The sequence below is a fragment of the Cotesia typhae genome, unplaced genomic scaffold (genome assembly GCF_013202065.1).
Source record: "Cotesia typhae breed Kobodo isofemale line unplaced genomic scaffold, CoteBio_Ctyphae scaffold_13, whole genome shotgun sequence".
Classification (NCBI taxonomy): domain Eukaryota; kingdom Metazoa; phylum Arthropoda; class Insecta; order Hymenoptera; family Braconidae; genus Cotesia; species Cotesia typhae.
Genome location: NW_027423774.1, coordinates 17,996,706 through 18,016,587, shown reverse-complemented (window position 1 = coordinate 18,016,587; position 19,882 = coordinate 17,996,706). Strand labels below are relative to the sequence as shown.

The window sequence follows — 19,882 nt, the reverse complement described above, 5'->3', positions numbered from 1 at the left end:
ATAATTGTAATTGTTATTGTTTTGCTCCAGGTGATACTGATGCCGCACAGCCATACTGATCCCGGATGGCTTAAAACTTTCGAACAATATTTTCATAGTTCGACACGCGGTATCCTCAATAACATGGTTACCAAGTTGCAGCAGTGGCCCAATATGACGTTCATTTGGAGTGAGGTTTCATTTCTATCATTGTGGTGGGAAAGGTAAGCAAAGGAATAAAAAGATTTTGTTATTAGATCACGGAAAGAAAAAGAGAGAGTACTAATTAACAGTTTAATTTTGTGTTGTATGTTTTATATTTTGCATACGAAATTTTACAGTTTCAATATGAATTAAATTATTATTTTACACTGTAATTTTTTAAGTAAATTATCACGAAAAAATGAAAACTTGAAAAATTTGCAAAAAAAGAATCAGGATTCATCATTAGTCACACTTGAGACGTGCGCGTAGCGCGCTATTCAAATTTCTATACTGCAAAAAATTTGTTTTTTTAACGTATGTTTTTTAACTTTTATAATTTGTAATATAACAGGCTTATTTTTACATTTTATATCGGAATGATTTCGCTTTTGTTCTTTCCGTGAATAAATTGATATAAAGATCATATGTCAGATATTTTCGCTACAAAATTAAAAATTAACATCTTTAATATTTATGCGCTGCTATTATATCCAAGTATAATCTTTATAAAGATTGAAATTTTTAAGTGTATGATTTATACTACAACAGAACATTTAATTTTTATAAAGAATCAATACAATTGAAACGTGTCAGATATTTTCGCTACTTCATTAAAAATGTTATGTAAAACATATTTTTTTATAACGTTTATCTTTTCTATATAATATTGAAGACCGTCATAATTTTTCGTTGTTCGTAGACCAGATAAGAAAATAACTAGAGTTCATGTCCCTTATTTAGATGCTCAGTCTGAGACCTCAATGCATTTAAGATTACAAAACCGGAACAAACAAATAAATGGAGTTTAAACATTAGAAAAAAATATCCAGAGAGTTCAAAGGTATTTCTTAAATACATTGCGGCACTCGAACTCAGACTGGGAAATTTTTATCATTATACTCTCATTACTGTCCAAATATTAGGCATAGAAGATAATATAGTATGAGTCAAAAGAAATAATAATTTTATGATAATAAACAAAATTTCTTAAACAATCTTTTACAATAAATTTAGTTAGATAATATCTTGAGAATAATAAATAATTTAAGGTAAAAATAATTAGTAAGAATTTCAAATTGAACAATTAGTAAATGTTAAAAACTAAAAGTAAATAAATTAAAAGTTACAAATTAATTATTAAAAGGAATTGACTAATTGTTTATTAAAATTTTTATCGATCATAAAAAAAGAAATCATCCGATTATTGATAAAATCGTTCGAAGAAATTGTTTAAATATTAAATTAATTTAAGAAATGTTAATATTCAAACATTTTCATATGTTAAACAACAAGTAACATTAAGATCTCCGTGTGCATTTGTGTGTGTATAGATGCGCCTATACATTAACATAAGTGTACCAGTAAGAGTATCGTTGTACAATGTGTAGGAGGTAAAAGCATACAAGTATAATAAGATAACTTGTGATCTATACTTGTACATCAAAATACGGGGAAACCGCCACCGCAGCATTTTCCGACACATCCGAAGAGAGGGTATTCAATTCTCCCTCCAATTGACAACGGAGGGCCCGTAAAAATCTCGGACCCGGGAAGCTGCTGGGTGTTCGCTCTCTTCGTGTTTTGACCTATCTTGTGTTAACATCATCAATAGATTACGACTAATTCTGTTTTTTTTTTATACAACCAATTGTAAAATAAAGTAAAGTTGTGAAGTGAATTAAATTAACGAAAATAAAAAGAACAAGATTCACCAATTGTACCAGGTAAAATTTAAAATTATTAATTTGTAAATTTTAACAATTTGAAACCGCATTGTATGAAAGAAAATATTAGATTTCACCTTTTTGTATTATTTGTAATGAATTTATAATTTAACCAATTTTTAGTTAAATAATATACTTATTAAATTTACCTAACGAACTATTTATTCAATCAAACCTATCATTCTCAATAAATTAAAACTCGGAAGTTCCCGATCTATTAGTCTAACACGCTAGGACTAAATACTGTTAATCACTTCAAATGTAAAATTAATTAATTATCATAAATTAAATAATTTTTACATAACAACAATAAGTGGTTTTTAAATTTATACGCTCCCATCATTTTGAATTTGAGATAAATATGTTCGACATTTCTGTTAAGTAAAATTAGCTTGGCTATTTGTCAAACGACTCATATTCGAGGTTCTTGAATTTTCAATAAAATCATTGTAATTTTTATAATGGGAACGGTAGAAGTTTATCGCATGTCCCGGAAAAGATAAAATAAAAGAAATTAAGTATGAAACTTTAGATATATAACTTGACGTCTATTGATGGTTTAAGAGATCAAATATAAAATGAATCGCTACTGAACATTTTTTCGAAGAATATCATTAAGCTTGAATGTCTTCTGACGGCTTTTAAAATTAAAAATAAAATTTAGCAGCGAGAAAAAATTGTTAGTGATTCAACAAACTTTTATAAAAATAATACTAATTTTTTTTAGAACCGAATAAAAAACTTCCATGTAAAAAATTAAATTCAAGATTTTTAATTAATTTTTTTTTTTATTTGTGAATTTATCATAAATTGTAATGATTATGAAAATATTATTTGATGCCGGTTATTGACTATAAATATTTCAATAAAAGTGATGAAATTTTTTATTTAGAAAAATAGATCTTGAAAAGCAATATATTGCAAGAAATAGATCTTGAAAAGCAATATAAAAAAAGATAAGGGCTCAATGTTTTACGGTTAAGTTGAGTTTATCGTTTAGTTACATCCCCGAGTCTTGGAAGCTCCATAAAGCAACTAAGCGTCTTATCCGCTTGCGAAATTGCAGTTCAGGACGTATCAAAATAGGGATTGTCGTGAAGTGAGCTATTAAGAGAATTTGAAGCGTGAAACATGAGTTGCTACGTCGATAAACTGTACACGCAGTTTTTGATTAATCGAGGCGTAGTCAAAAAATACAAATACTTGAAAAAGAAATATTTAAATTAAATAGTCCAATTATTTTTATTATTATTTATAAAATTGCAGTACTGCAATGCCGTGCTCACTTAAATTCATCAAAGACGAGAAGAGTCTTGGTGAATTGTTTTGCGCTCAATGCCAATAAGTGAAGACAAAAGAACCCGAAAGACTGAAAATGAGTTTTCTTTAGCCGACCGTTAAATATTTTTTTTAATTATTTTCTTTCCGCTAACTTTTTTCCATCTTTTGTTCTAAAATAAGATCAATTGAAACAGAAAACAACTCAAGCAAAAAATCTCTTTGACCTTTTGAAATCTTTTGTAACTTAGCAAAGATTAAAGATAGAAAATTATTTTTTTTTTATCAGCTTCTTTGTTGTATTTACTTTCATGTAATCACGTCAATCGGAACAATAATAATTTAATTATTAGCTTTCTGATTATAAACCTCGAATTTTTTTTTTTGATTTTTGTCATTGAAAAGTCTGTAGTTCTAGACAGTAGAATTCCGATAATATAACATACAATTTTAATATTAATAAATTAGTATAATATTTGATTAAATTAAGTGAGGTTTCATCTATTTCATAAATATTTAAATTATGTTGTTTATTTTTGATTTTAAAATTTTTTTATTAAACAAAAATAACATTATGAAATTTTACAACTTTATGTGTAAAAAACTTCAATAAAAAGTTTGACAAATTGTTTTTCTTTCACTTTTAAACTACAAAAAAAAATTAGAAAAAATCAAAAATTTTCTATTTCCTCGAAAAAAAAAAAATCAATTTTCCGCAAAGAAAATCAAAAAAGTTTGGAAAATCCAAAAGTGCACACCTCATAATCTCATTTTCCATACTAAAATTGATTAAAATAAAATACGAAAAATAATTTTGAATCTTTCGCGCTATTGTCCACCCAGAAAAGAAAGGTACAGCACATGTGTTGTAAACACACCTTATTGCTAATTACAAATAAATTCCATTTAATTAGACTGTGATCTTCAATAGGACTTTGTTTTGGACCACGCTAGTTTTCATATATACATTCGACAGCCGTTCCTCCACGAAATAATTTTTTTTATTTATTTAAAAAGCAAAATGTCTTTTAAAAATATCATAAGTGTTGAAACTAGTATTTTTCCGTGCCATTTAAGTGTAAATAATGTTCTACAAGTGCGATAGAAAATAAATAGAGACAATTTTAGTTCAAGAAATCGCTTGATTTTTGCAAGGCGAGTGTAGAGCACAACCTCATCTGCTTCGCTTATAAAGCGTGCAATAAAAAAAAATGATTGAAAACTCAATTACACGCTTCATAATGCAAACTCGTTTTTTTAATTTTTTATGACTAAAAATTAGTGAAGCCTTACTTTGACATAATTATAATAAATACAACCAATTTATGATTTTATTTTTTTTTTTTATTTAATATAAAAGAATGTCAAATCTTAAATTAATTAATTAATTTTTTGTCTATTTTTTATTAGCAAAATGAGAGACTATAGAACGTTATAACTTAGCATAGCTGATTTAAAATCTAATATTAGCAAGGTACTCAAGTGAAAATGTTAAACTTACACGAGCTTCCATTAAAATTTCAATGACTTAATAAACTTATGTAGATTTAGATCTACTTAAATGACATTACTCAATAACTTCGTTAATATTATTCATTATTGAACTAATTTGCGATAAATTTGTGTAACCTAAAACGAGGTCAACTAATAAATTTTTACTATCAAGTAATTTTAAGTAACATAATCTAAATTAAAAGAGTCACATTTGTCAGATTCACTTTATTATCCGGAGAATTTATATAAAATTTCGATCAACAGTGAACAGTGACAGCAAACAATAGACATAAAAAAGAAGTAACTAAAAAACGTAACAAATGTTAGACATTGTTGGAAGATTGGGTTGATAAATGTGTTGAGTACAATATTTTGTGTGTGATTACAGTGCTCACCCGACGAAGAAAGCGGTGGTTAAGCGGCTGGTGAAAGAGGGTCGCCTCGAAATGACCACTGGGGGCTGGGTGATGACGGATGAGGCGACGTCCCATATCTACGCGATGCTCGACCAGCTCATAGAAGGTAACTATAAAAATAAAAAATTTATCTGGATCAATCTGAGATTTAAGAGCCCCATGAATATTACCGCGTGATAAATAATAATGGAGTGTATGAATTATATCACATACCTTGCCCAGAATTGATTTGATTGTCAGCTAAATAAAAAATATGGGTTCAGCACTGGGGTAAGAGAAGAATAACGACAACAGGGTGTTATTTTTTTCCTCCTCACATTACACTTTTTTGTTGCTTCTATCGGTCGTTTTATTGTTCACTAGAGTTTTCTATACAGAGTCTACTAGTATTGACATGCCCATAGGGAGAATTGATCGGTTTTGGCATCGCGTAAACTTTCCGAGGGTACAAAACGCCCGGATGATCGAACGGTGTTTACCCTGTCACTTGTCAGTGGATAAGCGTAAGCTACAAAAGAAAACTAAGGTAAAGAAGAGAAATAAAAGTTGGTGGAAAACTCACCAGCAAAAAAACTCAAACCAAACAGTTGAAGAGTTGGAAAAATGTAATGCTACATAAAATAAAATATAAAAAAAAAATAATACGTAAACGAGAGCAATATAGGATAGTACTGTTGTATTATATGTACTACTTCTGAGACCCGTGTCATATATATTTTATCGCGGTAGGTGTATAATATACACTGTATATCGCTAAAAATAAACCTTATTTTCTGCAATGCCGTCGAGGCGAAGAAAGATACGAATATATTTTTTATTGTGCTCTTTATAAAGATAAATTGAGGTTGAATGAAGCACTGCAGTTTTATTGATTTCGTCTATTGATCTTGTGAATAGAGTCAATAATATTTTTATTACTATTCATGCTTTATAATAAATCCAATATTTTCCTTTTGTAAATCGATGAAATTCTTTTAGAACCTATTGTTTGAAATTCTTTTTGAATTCAGTTTTATTGATTTTTTTTTCTTTATTTTTTTTGTTTCGCGGTATCTGGCTAGAAATTTTTTTAAACTTTCCACTATGAAAATCGATCATTTTCAAAAATTTGGAATTTTTTTTTTTCTTCAAATTATTCTACATCGAATTTACAATCCTCTATATTATTAAGAGAATAAGAAAAATTTAGTGTCATTGCAAACGTCTTGATTTGAATTTATTGAAAAATCATTAAAAAAATATCAGTGTAGCATTTCTTAGTATTTTTCCTTATTCTAAGATAAAAATATAAAAAAAATTCAGGTATGAAAATTTTCAAAAAAATTAATTTTTTTTATTCAAGTGCCAATGCGATGGCAAATGACAAAGTCTGTTTTTTTATTTTTCAGTAATTTTTTTTTACATCGAAAAATTAAAATAAAAAAAAAATCTAAACATTGTATTGTGGACCTAAAAATTACTGAACTTTTTCACAGACTAGAAAACAAAAAAGCTTGATTTTTACACCACTAGTTATTGGTTTAGTTTAAAAAACAATAAAAAAAATTGCAATTATAACACGAAAAATTATTAGATCAATAAAATAAAATCTCGGCCCCTAACTAGCAGCTGGCAATCTATCCCATCAGTGTAATTGGATGATTCCGGTGCAAAAAAAAATCGAGCTATTCATTAGAAGCCCAATTTTTATAACAAAATTAAAAGTTTAAAAAACAAAAATCGATATCAGTGTAACAAAATTTATTAATTCGTGGAGTGAAACGAGGCGAGAACATCGAGAACGTGCTTTTATATGGTATGGAGCATTATCAATATTCCATAGAATTTGTTAGTAGGCACAGTAGCTCAAAATCAAACCAAACCAGAGTAGAGAAAACGAGAAGAGGGGTGAGAAAACAACCCACCGTTGGGCTCATATACCGTCCGTATCATCTGGGTTTCGCATACATCTGCAATTATAATGTAATCAACCACAGACTTGGGATTATTCTGTTATGTTTCCTATATTCTATACTATAGAGTAGTCCACGGCAGACAGAGTTGTGCCAATTTTGCAGCGCTATTTGCCAGCCGCCCAATGAGCTGACACGTTCCATCTGGTAGCTTTTGCTCGGATTGGTTTTGTACCACACTTATATATCCGTAATATAAAGTTTTAATTTTTCGCCCCGACAAATTTGAAACATTGAAGTTGCCTGTAATAAGATTGAGATAATCTTCATCTCATGTCGAGGTTTTCTCATCAAATTTAATCTTTAATTCTGAAGGGATTAAATGAGAAGCCCGAATACTCTTGGGGTAGATTTTAGCCTATAAGAGATGGAGATCAAGATTAAGAAACAGATATAAGAGATGAAAGATTCAAATAAAATGTGGTGATGTTAAAATAAGTATAAATAAAATTTTATATAAAAACATGAACTTGCACGAGTTCCACGACATTCTGATGAAAAAAAAAATCTAAATTTGAAATAAAAAATATATATCAAGAGTAAATAAGACATATTCATAGGGAAAAAGTAAATTCAAGAGCAGAGGAAGAAATTTTGTCTCAATGACAAAATATATCCAGACCCTTCAGAGACTCAACTCATATCGAATGCAATTCAAGACTAATGGTAGTGAATCCAAGACCCCAGACACTCTCATCCAATTCTCCCTTCGAGGATGTACTTGGTGTATGCTTCGTTGTGCCTCACGTCGCGCATTCGCCTCATTTGCATCGGAATGGATCTACATTACCCACGTATACTATTTCTGTGAATTTTCTCTTATCTACTCGGCCTATTTTATAAAGTCAAACACACGTCACGTATAGTACACTGTCTGATGGATTTTGCTTGTAATACATCATCATTACACATGTCTTCATCGGTAAGGGAAAAATAAGATCCCAACAAAACTCGGAATATTTTAACTTACATATGCATGCAAATTTCAAACGGCTACTGAGCCGGAATATACAAATAGTTTTCATGGAAAATCCAATTTTTACATAATTTCATATTAAATTTATTATATCGAATTATTTTAATGCTAACAGAATACTTATATTTTATATTAGGTATCCAAGTTTCTGTAATCGGGAATATTTAATACAGACATTAAGTATTGGGTCTTTATAACTTTGGATTTTAAGCTTCTTTCAAATATTAATAACATTATATAATTATAATAATCTCATTTTATTAATTTAATTAATTTAATAGTTGAAATTATAATACGTTCTATTTTTTTAATTTTTCCATGCAATTTTTTCATTCCGAAATTTTATGAAATTCTGCGATGGTAAAACTTTTATTGAGTATTGTCAAACTATAAAAAATAAACTTGCCAAGAGGAAACCGATCACAAAAGTGAATAATTAAAGCCCGAAAAGGGAATTATGAACCTTTAGAATTCAAAGTGCCTTGCAGCTATTCTTGTAATTTTAATTAATAGAAAATTAAATTTATAAATGAGAGTGAACTCGATAAATTAATTAACAATAATTTCTTAAGTCAATTTAAAACACCGTTTGTTTTTAAGTAATAAAATTTTGGTGATAATTCGACCGTTTAAAATAAAGTAATAATAAATCAGTTTATTCAATAATACTCTTGAGTAGAAAAAATGTACTAATTATTATAAAAATATTACAATAAGTAATTTTTATAATAAATGTAAATTTAAAATGAAAAATTTCATTAAAACTCGCATATAAAATTTATTTTTGTTCTTTGGGATACTGAAAGAACAAGAGAATAATAGTATGCATTTTTAAATACACAATTTTCGAGCAATTGTAGCGGGAGAAAGCTTTCAGCTTACACAACCATTTTTTCATACCTTCGGGATAGGAAGAAAAAGTGGGTATGAAAGATAGAAGATTAATGTAAAAAGAAGATAAATAAGATTAACAAAACTGGAAGGGGGTAAAAAATTAAAATAAATTTGAAAAAGTTGCGTGGAAATGAATGAATTAGTATTCAATTATTAAAATTCTCGTGGGACTTAATTAGCCGAGGCTTCTAACTATGAATTAGAATTTAATAAAATTTTCAATTCTCTGAGGCGCATTAACATTTACGAAGGCTGTGGAGTAAAAATAATAATAATAATTGTAATAACAGCATTAATTATTTAAAAAATAAACAAACACCTTGGGCTTTTTTACAACAGTGGCATTACGTTTTTATTCAGGCAAGCACTTGCATTATTTTTTTATCTTACGCGTACTTCCAACAAATTAAGTACAATTATTAATTCTCGTGTTCACTGGACAAATTAAACGCGACTAATTATCCGTAAGAAAGTTCAGAATTAAAAAATATATATAATATAAGGGATGAAATAAAAAGCTTTTTCCAATTCTTCCTTACCCCGAACCCGAGTTAATTAACTACAAGTACATTTTTCATTTGTCTTCCGAGAACATTCTTTCTCGCCTTTACTATTTTTATTTTAGGTTTTTTTTTTTTTTTTCAACCTATTTTATTTTATTTCCTTCTGTACTTCCCTGTCTTGTTTCGGAAAAAAGAAAAACGAAGTATAAATCCCAGCGACAAAGCACTAGCGAGTGTCATTACGTTCGGCTGCCTTGTCTGACGATAAAATTTATCACTACTGAATCTCCAGCAATTTATTTTTAGCTTTAATTAATTTTATATAAAAGATGTAATTAAGGAAAATAATAAACTGTCCGATGTTCAGAGGATTTATTTATCTTTAAAGTTTATTTTCTAGTTTTTTAAGTCAAAATTTATTGCAAATATTAATTTTGGATACGAAAAATATTACAAATGGTTGATTCTGAAGATTTTTTCCGATACTTTTTACTTTTTTTGAGCTCAAAACTCGAAAATTTATAAGTTAGTTAATTTTTGAACTTTTTGGGTTCAAAAATTTGAGCACTGTTTTTTGAACATTTTTTGTAGTAATTACTTACAAATTTTCATTTTCATTTTTTTGAACGAAATTTCTATTTGATTTTATTGATAAATTTGTTTTGGAAAAAAAAATGAACAATTAAAAAAAAAGTTGATTATCACAATTTTGACGAATTTTCAAAAAAATTTATTTTTTTTAGAAAATTGTGACATTCACCTTTTTTTTTTAATTGTTTGTTTTTTTTATGTACTTAAAAAAAATATATATATATATCAACAGCATCAAAAAAAGATCGTATAGGAATTTGATTCAAAAATATGAGAGCCAAAATTTTTTTCAACTTTTGAAGGCAAAAAAGCTATCGAATTTTTTTTTCCTTTTATTTTTTATCATGAATGCGCCGTGAAAACAAGTAGAATAAAAAAAAAGAAAATTTTTCAAATATCTTTAAAATAAATGGCTTTTTATGTCAAAATTACTAACTTCCTAATTTGAAAAAATGCAATATTAATAGATAAAATTTTAATAAAAGTTTTAGCCTAAATTTGTTAAAGTATGGTAAAATACTTATTCTGAATAAATTACTGGATACATAAATCACATTATAATATTTTTTTTCCATACTTAGTAGTTTAAATTTTTCCGCGATCTATGTCAGCTCTTGAATATTTCATAAGATCTAAGGCCAGATTCTACACTAATTGGATTTCCGTAGCCAGTATCGTCGATAGTACCAATTTCGAAGCTTTTGATCACCAGAATCTCATAAATTTATCCAACTACATACCTATAAACTACATAGACAAGTTTTGATGTTGTATACACGAATGTATGTGTGAATTCAGATAGTTTAAGAAAAATACGAGTGAAGGAAGGATAGTTTTAGTTCGACAAGTGAAAAAAGTAAAACATAATAAAAGGAAAACTCGTAAGTTAAAAATAAAACATAAGAAAAAGTAAATAACATTTAGTGTATGGAAGATTGTAGTTTCTAAACTGACCTAGTAGAAATGTGTTATGTTACTCTCCAGAGTACTTACATGCCCTGAAGACTTGAAAAAGTAAAGATCGAATAGAAATAAAAGGGAGCTGAGAAATCGGTCAAGTTTTATCCAGTGATTTCCAACGTGTATTTAATCAATTTTAAATTTCCACCATTTCCAACTTTGTTTTATTTCTTTAAAACAATTCGACTAGACGTTAAATAAATCTATTAAAACTTGTTGATAAATGGAAATTAAATAAAAGTAGGCAGTAGCTGAGCACAATTGTTGAGACTAAAAATTTTAAGTAAAGATAAGAAAAGACGTTTGAACAATTTGAAAAGAGCTTGTCAAATTAATATGCTTTTGCTTTATAGTTTTCCATGAATAAATTACAACTCGAAAAAGTGAGTGAAGAGCGCGAGCTACGACAGATAAAATTTATAAAAAAGTTTAAATATTTAATCTCGAGATTCATTCTTCTGCGCTTTATACTCCTTCCACAGTTATTATATTATTTTTATTCTGTTAAATCTTTATTTAAATTAAAGTCTATTTCACTCTTCACAATGATTACCCATTAATTTATTTTAATATCGAGGAAAAAAGCTCCGTTAGCTAATAATAGATGTCTTGGACAATGGAATGACAATAGAGTGTCGTAATATAGTAGTATAGCCTTGGAATAACCGCAGTAGGCAGTGCTATTAGGCAGGAACAGCCCTGTTCGTGACCACGGTATTCACCAGTAACTGGAACCTGTACAGGGATTAGCATAATTTAGCCAGCTGCGTAACTATGGAATGTAATGTACGGCATTCTGACATTGCCTGGAGTACTCCATGTGCGTTGATTAAACCTCCTCTATTAACAAATCTCCCGGTCAACCGAAATTAATTTATCCCCTTTATTAGAATTAATTACTGGCTATACTATTCAATTTATAAATTACCATCATCATGTTTTAGCAATATTAATTTGAATAATTATCAATATTAATGATTAATATTGTTCTGATTGTAAAAATTAACAATTTTTGTTGATGGGCAACACATGAATTGATGCAATCATAAAAAAATTGCATGCTTTGGTCGCGAATGCCAATACGGAAAGAAATTACCGTAAAAATCACAGTAATCGTGAGATGTTCCGCTATTCCTGATTCCATTACAATTTTTTTTAATAATTATTAACAAATACAATGTAAGGAAGTATGGAAAAATACCATTAATTTTTACTGTAGTGTACTGAAAAAAATAAAAAATTATTAAGATGGATAATTATTTTTTACTATTTTAATATTGAAAATTATTTAATAAAATAACATTTTTTTTATTGAAATTAATACATAATTTATCGGGCTCTCCAATTAAAATTAATTTAATTAATTATATCATCCACTGACTTGAGATAGAAAAAATTACACATGTCAGTAATCCGTAGTTATTCAATTACAGTTAATTTTAACAAAGCTTTTCTAAAATAATCATTCTTATAAAATTTTATGCAAGATTATTTCTAAAAATTAATTTTAATGACATTTGTAATTTTTTGCTACTATTAAGGAGGTTCAAACGTAACTCATGAGTCAAAATAATGTTAAAATTTTTTTTTACTTTCAGTCTTTCCAATATTTGTCAAAATTCTTTATTTTAATTTAAAATAATTTTAACAACTTAATAATTTATGATTTTTACTTATTGAATAAAATAAAATAATAAAATGACTTATGTATTTATTAGTTGCCGAATTAAATAAACAGATTACAAAGACATGGATGAGTGTATGAGTAAAATATTTCTCTCTCTGTAATCTTTTTAACTTTAAATATTTTAAAAATTACATCGATAATGTATAATTATTAAATTTTTTTTATATTTCACAATAATCCAAGTTTCTTGTGTATAGTTTTTTATTTGTTAAAATTTGAAGGTTAATATTGAAAAAAAAAAATTAAAGTCTCGACTAAAGTTTGTCCGCAATAAGAGCCCGTGTGTAAGGAAATAAAAAATGTAATCTTTAAAATTTAATATCTATATAATAATAATATTAATGTCTAAATAATTAAACGGTTAAAATAAGAATTATAAAAAAAAAATCATTCAATTTATTTAAATTTAAAAACTTAAAAATTGTTTTTAAATAACATATTGTAATATTATATTGTATTGTAAATTGAAATAATCTACAAAAATTAATTAAACATTCAATCTTATTAAATATAGTTTTTTTAAAATATAAAATTAATAATAATTATAGTTTGTACCTGCGGTAAACTGCTTTGAACAAATTTTTTTTATCGTCTTTCTATTACAATACGTAGCGGACAGTAGGATAACTTTTCTCATGAATTTAACATTAAATTAAAAAAAAAAAAATTTCTTTTCGTGAAAAAGTTTCAACTATTACTTTACAAAATTTTTATTCTCGACTTTTTCATGTTCTACAGCAATCAATTATTGATATTATTTAAATTTAGGGTCAGCAATTTCATACAGCATTAAATGAAGACAGAATACAATTTATCTGAATAGTTTGAAGCTATCAGATAAACACAAGAGAAAAGGAGGGATTATCGAAATGAAGCCACCGAAATTATATTATGCAAAGCACATTACCTTAACCAAATGTTTCATGCGCTGCAAATAGTTAACTGTCTTGATTGTATATGATTTTAAGCGAGTTTACTGCTTACGGATAAATTCATACAGCTGAATCGTTTCCGGTAAATCGATAGAGATCATTTGTTCCAGGTAATTTTCCGCGCACGTTGGCTTCGATAGCCCGAGTTTTCAACCGAAGCTCGTGTGCCTGCACATAACACTACACTTATATCTATAATAGGGTACAACAATGTGCTGGTGCGTTAGTAATAGACAAGGGATCGAAAACGCTTAGAATAAAGTGCCTTAGACGAAACTATCGATCAAGAATAGGTTTCGTGCAGCAGACCGCGAAATAGAAACTCAAGATCAGTAATAAAGGAATACCGTGCTCAAGACAAGACCACTCGATAACGGGAGATATTCACGAGATAATAGATCGTATCCGCTCAAATCAACAGCTTCTCTACACCTTATACATACTTAAATACACAATTTAGAAATTCCAATTCCGACTATCGATGCCATTTTTACATTGTTTCTAATTTTTAGAAAATAAAAATTTTTAATTAGTTTTTACACTTATTATGTAGTGTTACACTTTAATCCTAATTTTATCCATAAAGTTGTCTCAATTTATCTACAAACTAATCCAAACCATAAAAGAGTGCTCTACAATGAAAAAAATTTTTTAATCCTTTCTTTGTAACTATTTTTAATATTTTATTCTTGTAACTTCACGTAAGAAATAAAATTTTTCTATCATCAAAAAGATAATTCAAGAAAGATTAATTTTGCAAGTTTCAATCATTTATTTAGTGCAATAAAAGAGAGAAAATCACTGTAAGAAACTAAAATAAAAATTCTTTCCATCAATAGGAATATACACAATAGAAAATTTTACGTCATTGCGTTAAAAAATTTTGGGTTAAATATTTAACACTTTTATATATAAATTTAACATTTACTGGGTTAAATGAACACAAAAAGTGTTAAACATTTAACATAAAAATTACTAAATAATTATACAATTTTTTTGTATTTTATTTTAATCAATATTATAATAGAAAATGAGATTATAAGGCGTGCACTTAAAAATTTTCCGAACTTTTTTTTTGTCTTAAAATGACTTGGTATTTTTTCAAAAAAGTTATCACAAAAGATTATACGTTACAACAACCGAAACTCAGTTCAGTAATAAAAAATACCCTGAAATATTTGAAAAATAAATTACTCCAATAATAGATTGTGACAGGGAAAACTGAACTTCCCATGGTCGTTATCGACCTCTTTATTGACGCCACGATAAATGAGGGTTTTCCCTTACCGTTCGATTTTTGACAAGTAGTTCAGACTTGTCACCGGGCGTGCAAATCGAAAGTCCCCACTGCTGTCCCCAAAACGAAGCGGGGTTGACAATAGGAAAGTTCGAGAACTCGGAGTCAAGGGTTATAAAAGATCCGACAAAAGAAACATCAACGCTTTTTGAGCCAGGCCCTGGAACAAGTAACGCTTTTTGAGCCAGCTCTTGGAACAAGTAACACCTTTTGAGCCAGGCTTTTGAGCCAGTGACGCTTTGAGACAGTGAGGCTTTTGGCAAAACAGTGAGTCAGTGTAGTGCTGTGTAATAAATTCTGTCATCGAGATTCATGACCATCAAGAAGGAAGTCAATCTACGATCCGGAATTGGGAACCCATTACTTGGAGCCGGAAAGTTTATTCGAGACGAGAGAGAGAGAGACCAACCAGCCGCTGATTTCGCCCGTTTCCACCAGGACTTCACTCAACGTTTGGAGAGTTGTAAAAGTTAAGTCAGGTATTATTATTACAATTATTTCAGGCCAAGCTTGAATTTGAAAATTGAGAGGCCGAATTAACTGTAATAAAATTTTGTCAATTAATGATCGCTATTGTCTCAGATGTCACTTTTAATTTAGTAGATTCTTTTATAAGTAAATTATTCATCAACGTCATTTATTAGTTATTACAAGTCCTTTAGTTATGGGAAATTATTTAAGTAAAATTATCTTGGTAAAAATTGAAATAGTAGAAGCATTTGTGTAATTTAGATAGTCAAGGTCATTTTGGAATATATGTAGTTTGAATATTTAATGAGGCTTGTTAAATTTGTAGAATTTGAAATTTGAAATTTTGTAAAATTAATTCTAGGCCGTTGGGCTAAATTTAATTAATTTAGTAAATCTAGTAAATTAGTTTATTGAGAAAATAGTTTATGAATTTAATTGAATAATTTTGATTGATAAAATTTGGTAATGAATTAAATTAGTGAATTTGGTATTTGTATTAAAGAAATGTTAAGCGTAAAATTTCAGGAATTTAGAGAATTAGTAATTCGGATAAAGTGTGTATTAAGTTAGCGTCCGGTGGACGATTTTGTATGGAATTAGGGAGTTATTTAGAAACGTTGTATAGACGCCCGAGTCGGGGGTACAACGGATTAAATTAGGAAACCGCTGCGTAGATGCCCGAGTCGGGGGCGCAGTCGGGAATAGGTTTTAACTGGTATTCCGTCAGGTTGACGAGGTAAATTATGTTAATTGGTATTCCGTCAGGTTGACGAGGTAATTAATTGGTATTTTATGGTATTCCGTCAGGTTGACGAGGAAATTAAGATATTGAGATATTCCGTCGGAGTGACGAGGTTAAGAAAATTGGTTATTTAGTTGTAAGAAGATTTGGCAAGGGCCAACGTAGGTGAGAGGTTCTCACGATTAAGTTAGTTATAAGAAAATTGTTGTTGTAAATTAATTGAATAAATCACTTTAATTGTTATAAATAATTTTTTTCTCAGTTTTATTTACAGCCTTTCTCGGACTTCTCACGACCCTGTCTTTTCCCTCTCATGCTTCCCCGGTTTCTGGGACACCGTGTCTAAAATCCCAGTGGCGCCCTTTCTAAAGAGGAAAGGGGTAGCTAACTGGACCTGGGCAAAACCCCACGGTTACAAGATAACAAAATGTATTTTTTTCTCACTTTGGTCTATCAATTAAAAATATAATACCAATAATTTAATCTACCAATAATTTAATTTTTTATCCAACATATTCAATTTTTTTTTATGAATTTTATAAATTTTTCAAGTTTTAAAGTGTACTTTCGGTCTGAGTACACTAATGGACTCCTCAGTGAAGTGACTCGATGTAGCCTTTTACATCTATCAACTAATATCACTACATATCTTTTTACACTGGTCCAATATTTGCTAGTAGCGGTTAATATGACACTTGTAGAACTCAACTTAAACATTTAATGTTGTATAAAAATTCAAGTGACTCGTACAAAAATTTCAAACATAAAAGAAATTTCTAACCCCAATGAATTTATACTAATTCAATGTTAAAAACATTAAAAAAAATGCACTTGTCAAACGAAGATAGAAAAAAAAAATAAAAACAAAATTTCTAATTTTTTTTTTCGCTTGAAAAAACTCCTCCATTTCTGAAGCAAACACTTGAATTATTAATTCCCTCTTTGAATCATTTTAGATTCCAGAGGAGATTTTTTTTGTACTTTTTTCGCTCCTCGAGTATCATATTAACTCGTTAAAATATTTAAAATATGGTAGCGATTTTTTTCCGTAACTAAGTAGATCGTTAGAATTTTTCGGAAGGGCTCTTATGTCATGCCAATTTGTGTAATAATGCATATTATATTATATTATTATTTTTATATTCAAAAGATTGAAGTATAGATGCATAGATGTAACTCAATATAAATTTCATATACTCGAACAATTTAACGTTATTGAGCTTCAAAGTAATTTCCAGCCGATATAATATTAACTTTGTTAATATCCAAATCTCATTTGTGTCATATGTAATGTAACGAAATAAATAATGAGCAACGAGTTTTAATCAGACTCACACCACTAAGTGTATTTTAATGGTTTGTCCGGATGCATTAGTACAGGGCAATTTCCAAAACATTAGACTAGACCGTTTCCACCAATCTGACTAATAATTTTCTCTTTCTCGTTACTCGCCCTCTACTGGGTGCTGTAGCTCTGTAAGTTAATATTTGTGTCCATTTAAATTTAAATGAACATCCACATGAATAATTTCAAATTAAGTATCAAATAGATTAATTAATGTGATAATACCGGTGTGTTTATAATGTTACTCAAATTTCTCAAGAGACCGCTACTGTTTAATAAATAACTACAGTCTGTTGATTATCGACTAGACGACCATGCTACACACTACATACACCGTTCAAGCTAAACTGAAGGCCACCAAGTCCAACGGTTCATAATTTATTGACGGAAAGCTCTTTATGTGTGTGTACATATATAACGTTGTGTACATTTGTGTGTATGTGTGTGTGCAGGGAGAGGACGAGGACGAGAGAAAATAGAATGAACCAGAATCTACTCCGGAAAGAAAAAAAAATTAAAGCTAAAACTAAAACTAAAAAGATTAATAAATAAAAAAAAAGTATTCTAGTCACTGCGGAAACTCGACGATTATTGATTGACGATTCAAGTACTGTATTGAACATAGGTACAGAACGACAAAGTGATTTGTCCTCTTCTCACTTGACCATTCCGAATACTTTTATTTTTCTTTGTCTCGTTATCCCATTTATTTCATTCTCTATATCTATTCCCATTTGACATTTTTTTGTTTCAGTAAAAAAAATTCAACCCTTTGAAAAAAAAATTCTCATCAGTTAGTTGACTTTTACTATTTTCAATTATTTTTCAATAACAAGGAAACTCTATTTAAAAGAACCTAGAAAGCTTGCTTGACCTTTTCAAATAAATAATTTATGTTTACATTCTGTTTGGTGGGTTTAATATGAAAAAATACTTTTTTGTACTTAAAATAAATTCGTCAGAAAATATAAAACTGAAAATAATTTTATTTTAATTTATATTAAGAATATTGACAGTTTAACAATTCAAAAATCAAAATAAATGGTCATTTTTTAATTTTTTAACATTTTTAGTTTTTTTGAAAAAAATTTTGTCCAAAATAGTTTCAGAAATTTTGAAGTATGTACAGAAAAATACAATGAAATTTTTACAGTTTAGAAATGTAAATTTTAATATTTAGATCCTCCGACAAGAAAAATAAAAATATTAAACTATTCTTCATAAATTTTATGTTTTAAAATTCATATCATATGTTTCTAAGTTGGAAAAAAAATGTGTAATTAAAAACTATGTTTGAAATCTCGTAACTAGATAACCTGTACTACCACGATAAAAATTGGGTACTGCAATATCGTTAACGATATCCATAATCGAAGCGTATAATATAGTTATTCCGACATAGTGTGATCATATTTTTTTATTTACTAATTGGAAAAATTGGAATGAATGCAAACGGTTCACTTTTAATTCCAATTTTCCAATTTTAATTTTTTTATTTCACTTATTTAAAAAAAAAAAAGAACCAATAACTTTCCTTGTATTTGGATTTATTACATCTTTTCAAACTAAAAGATAAAATAACTGACTTGTTATCAATATTCATTTCAATTAGCAATCACAATTACTCAATCTATTTTTGACAATTGTAATGTAAATGAAAGCTCATTCTCGGCGATTAAATTTTATAACTAGCCGGAAATATTTCAACAATCTCGATGAAAATTAACAATCAAACTTGATTACTCCACTTCAGATATTTATAAATCCCACGGAATATAAATGGCAAGCATAAATGTAAAACTGTGCCCTAGTCATGAAGTAAATAAGTAAAGTAATTTATGTAAAATGGTGAAAAACTGTACAACGTGAACTAATAAATAAATAATATAAATGGCAAGCAGATATCTAGAGTATTCACGTGGTTATCGCCATGCGAGTTATCATTATTCCAAAACTGCGCGTAATCAGTTCACAGTTCGCTAGTATGTTAATTGAATTTTCTGGATTTTTAAACTCTTCATATCCCATGATTTAATTAAATTCCCATTATTAATTACCGTTCTTAATTAAAATATTAATTTTTTAATCGATATTGCCATTAATTACGCTCTAATTGTTACATATCTGCAATTAGAGAATCATTTATTGGATTTAAAATATATTTCGTACTTTTTTCCTCTTTCATTGCCGATAATTAATAAATTAATCACGAGATTAACATTGATACCGACAGTTTAATTAAGTAATCAAAACCGTAGCTTAAAATAAATAGCACGCGCATAATAGCAAGACGTCGACGTCACTCACAGTGGAATGAAAATTAATCAAATGAAAATGAAGAGACGGAACGGAGCTGCGGTTGTATACAGATTACATTGCTAACATTTAATATGATTGCGCAGAACAAATAATTCCTGAGGTTACCCGCTTTTTAAAT

General features: G+C 28.4%; 1 protein-coding gene across 2 annotated transcripts in view; it reads left to right on the top strand.

Annotated features, from left to right (window-relative positions):
• Alpha-man-iib (alpha-Mannosidase class II b) overlaps positions 1 to 19,882 on the top strand; it is a 136,147-nt gene that overhangs the window by 101,745 nt on the left and 14,520 nt on the right. For both annotated transcript variants that reach the window (XM_074255392.1, XM_074255390.1), the window contains 2 exons: positions 31 to 203; positions 5,068 to 5,201. In XM_074255392.1, the coding sequence (XP_074111493.1) occupies positions 31 to 203; positions 5,068 to 5,201 (307 nt within the window). The remainder of the gene's footprint in view (positions 1 to 30; positions 204 to 5,067; positions 5,202 to 19,882) is intronic.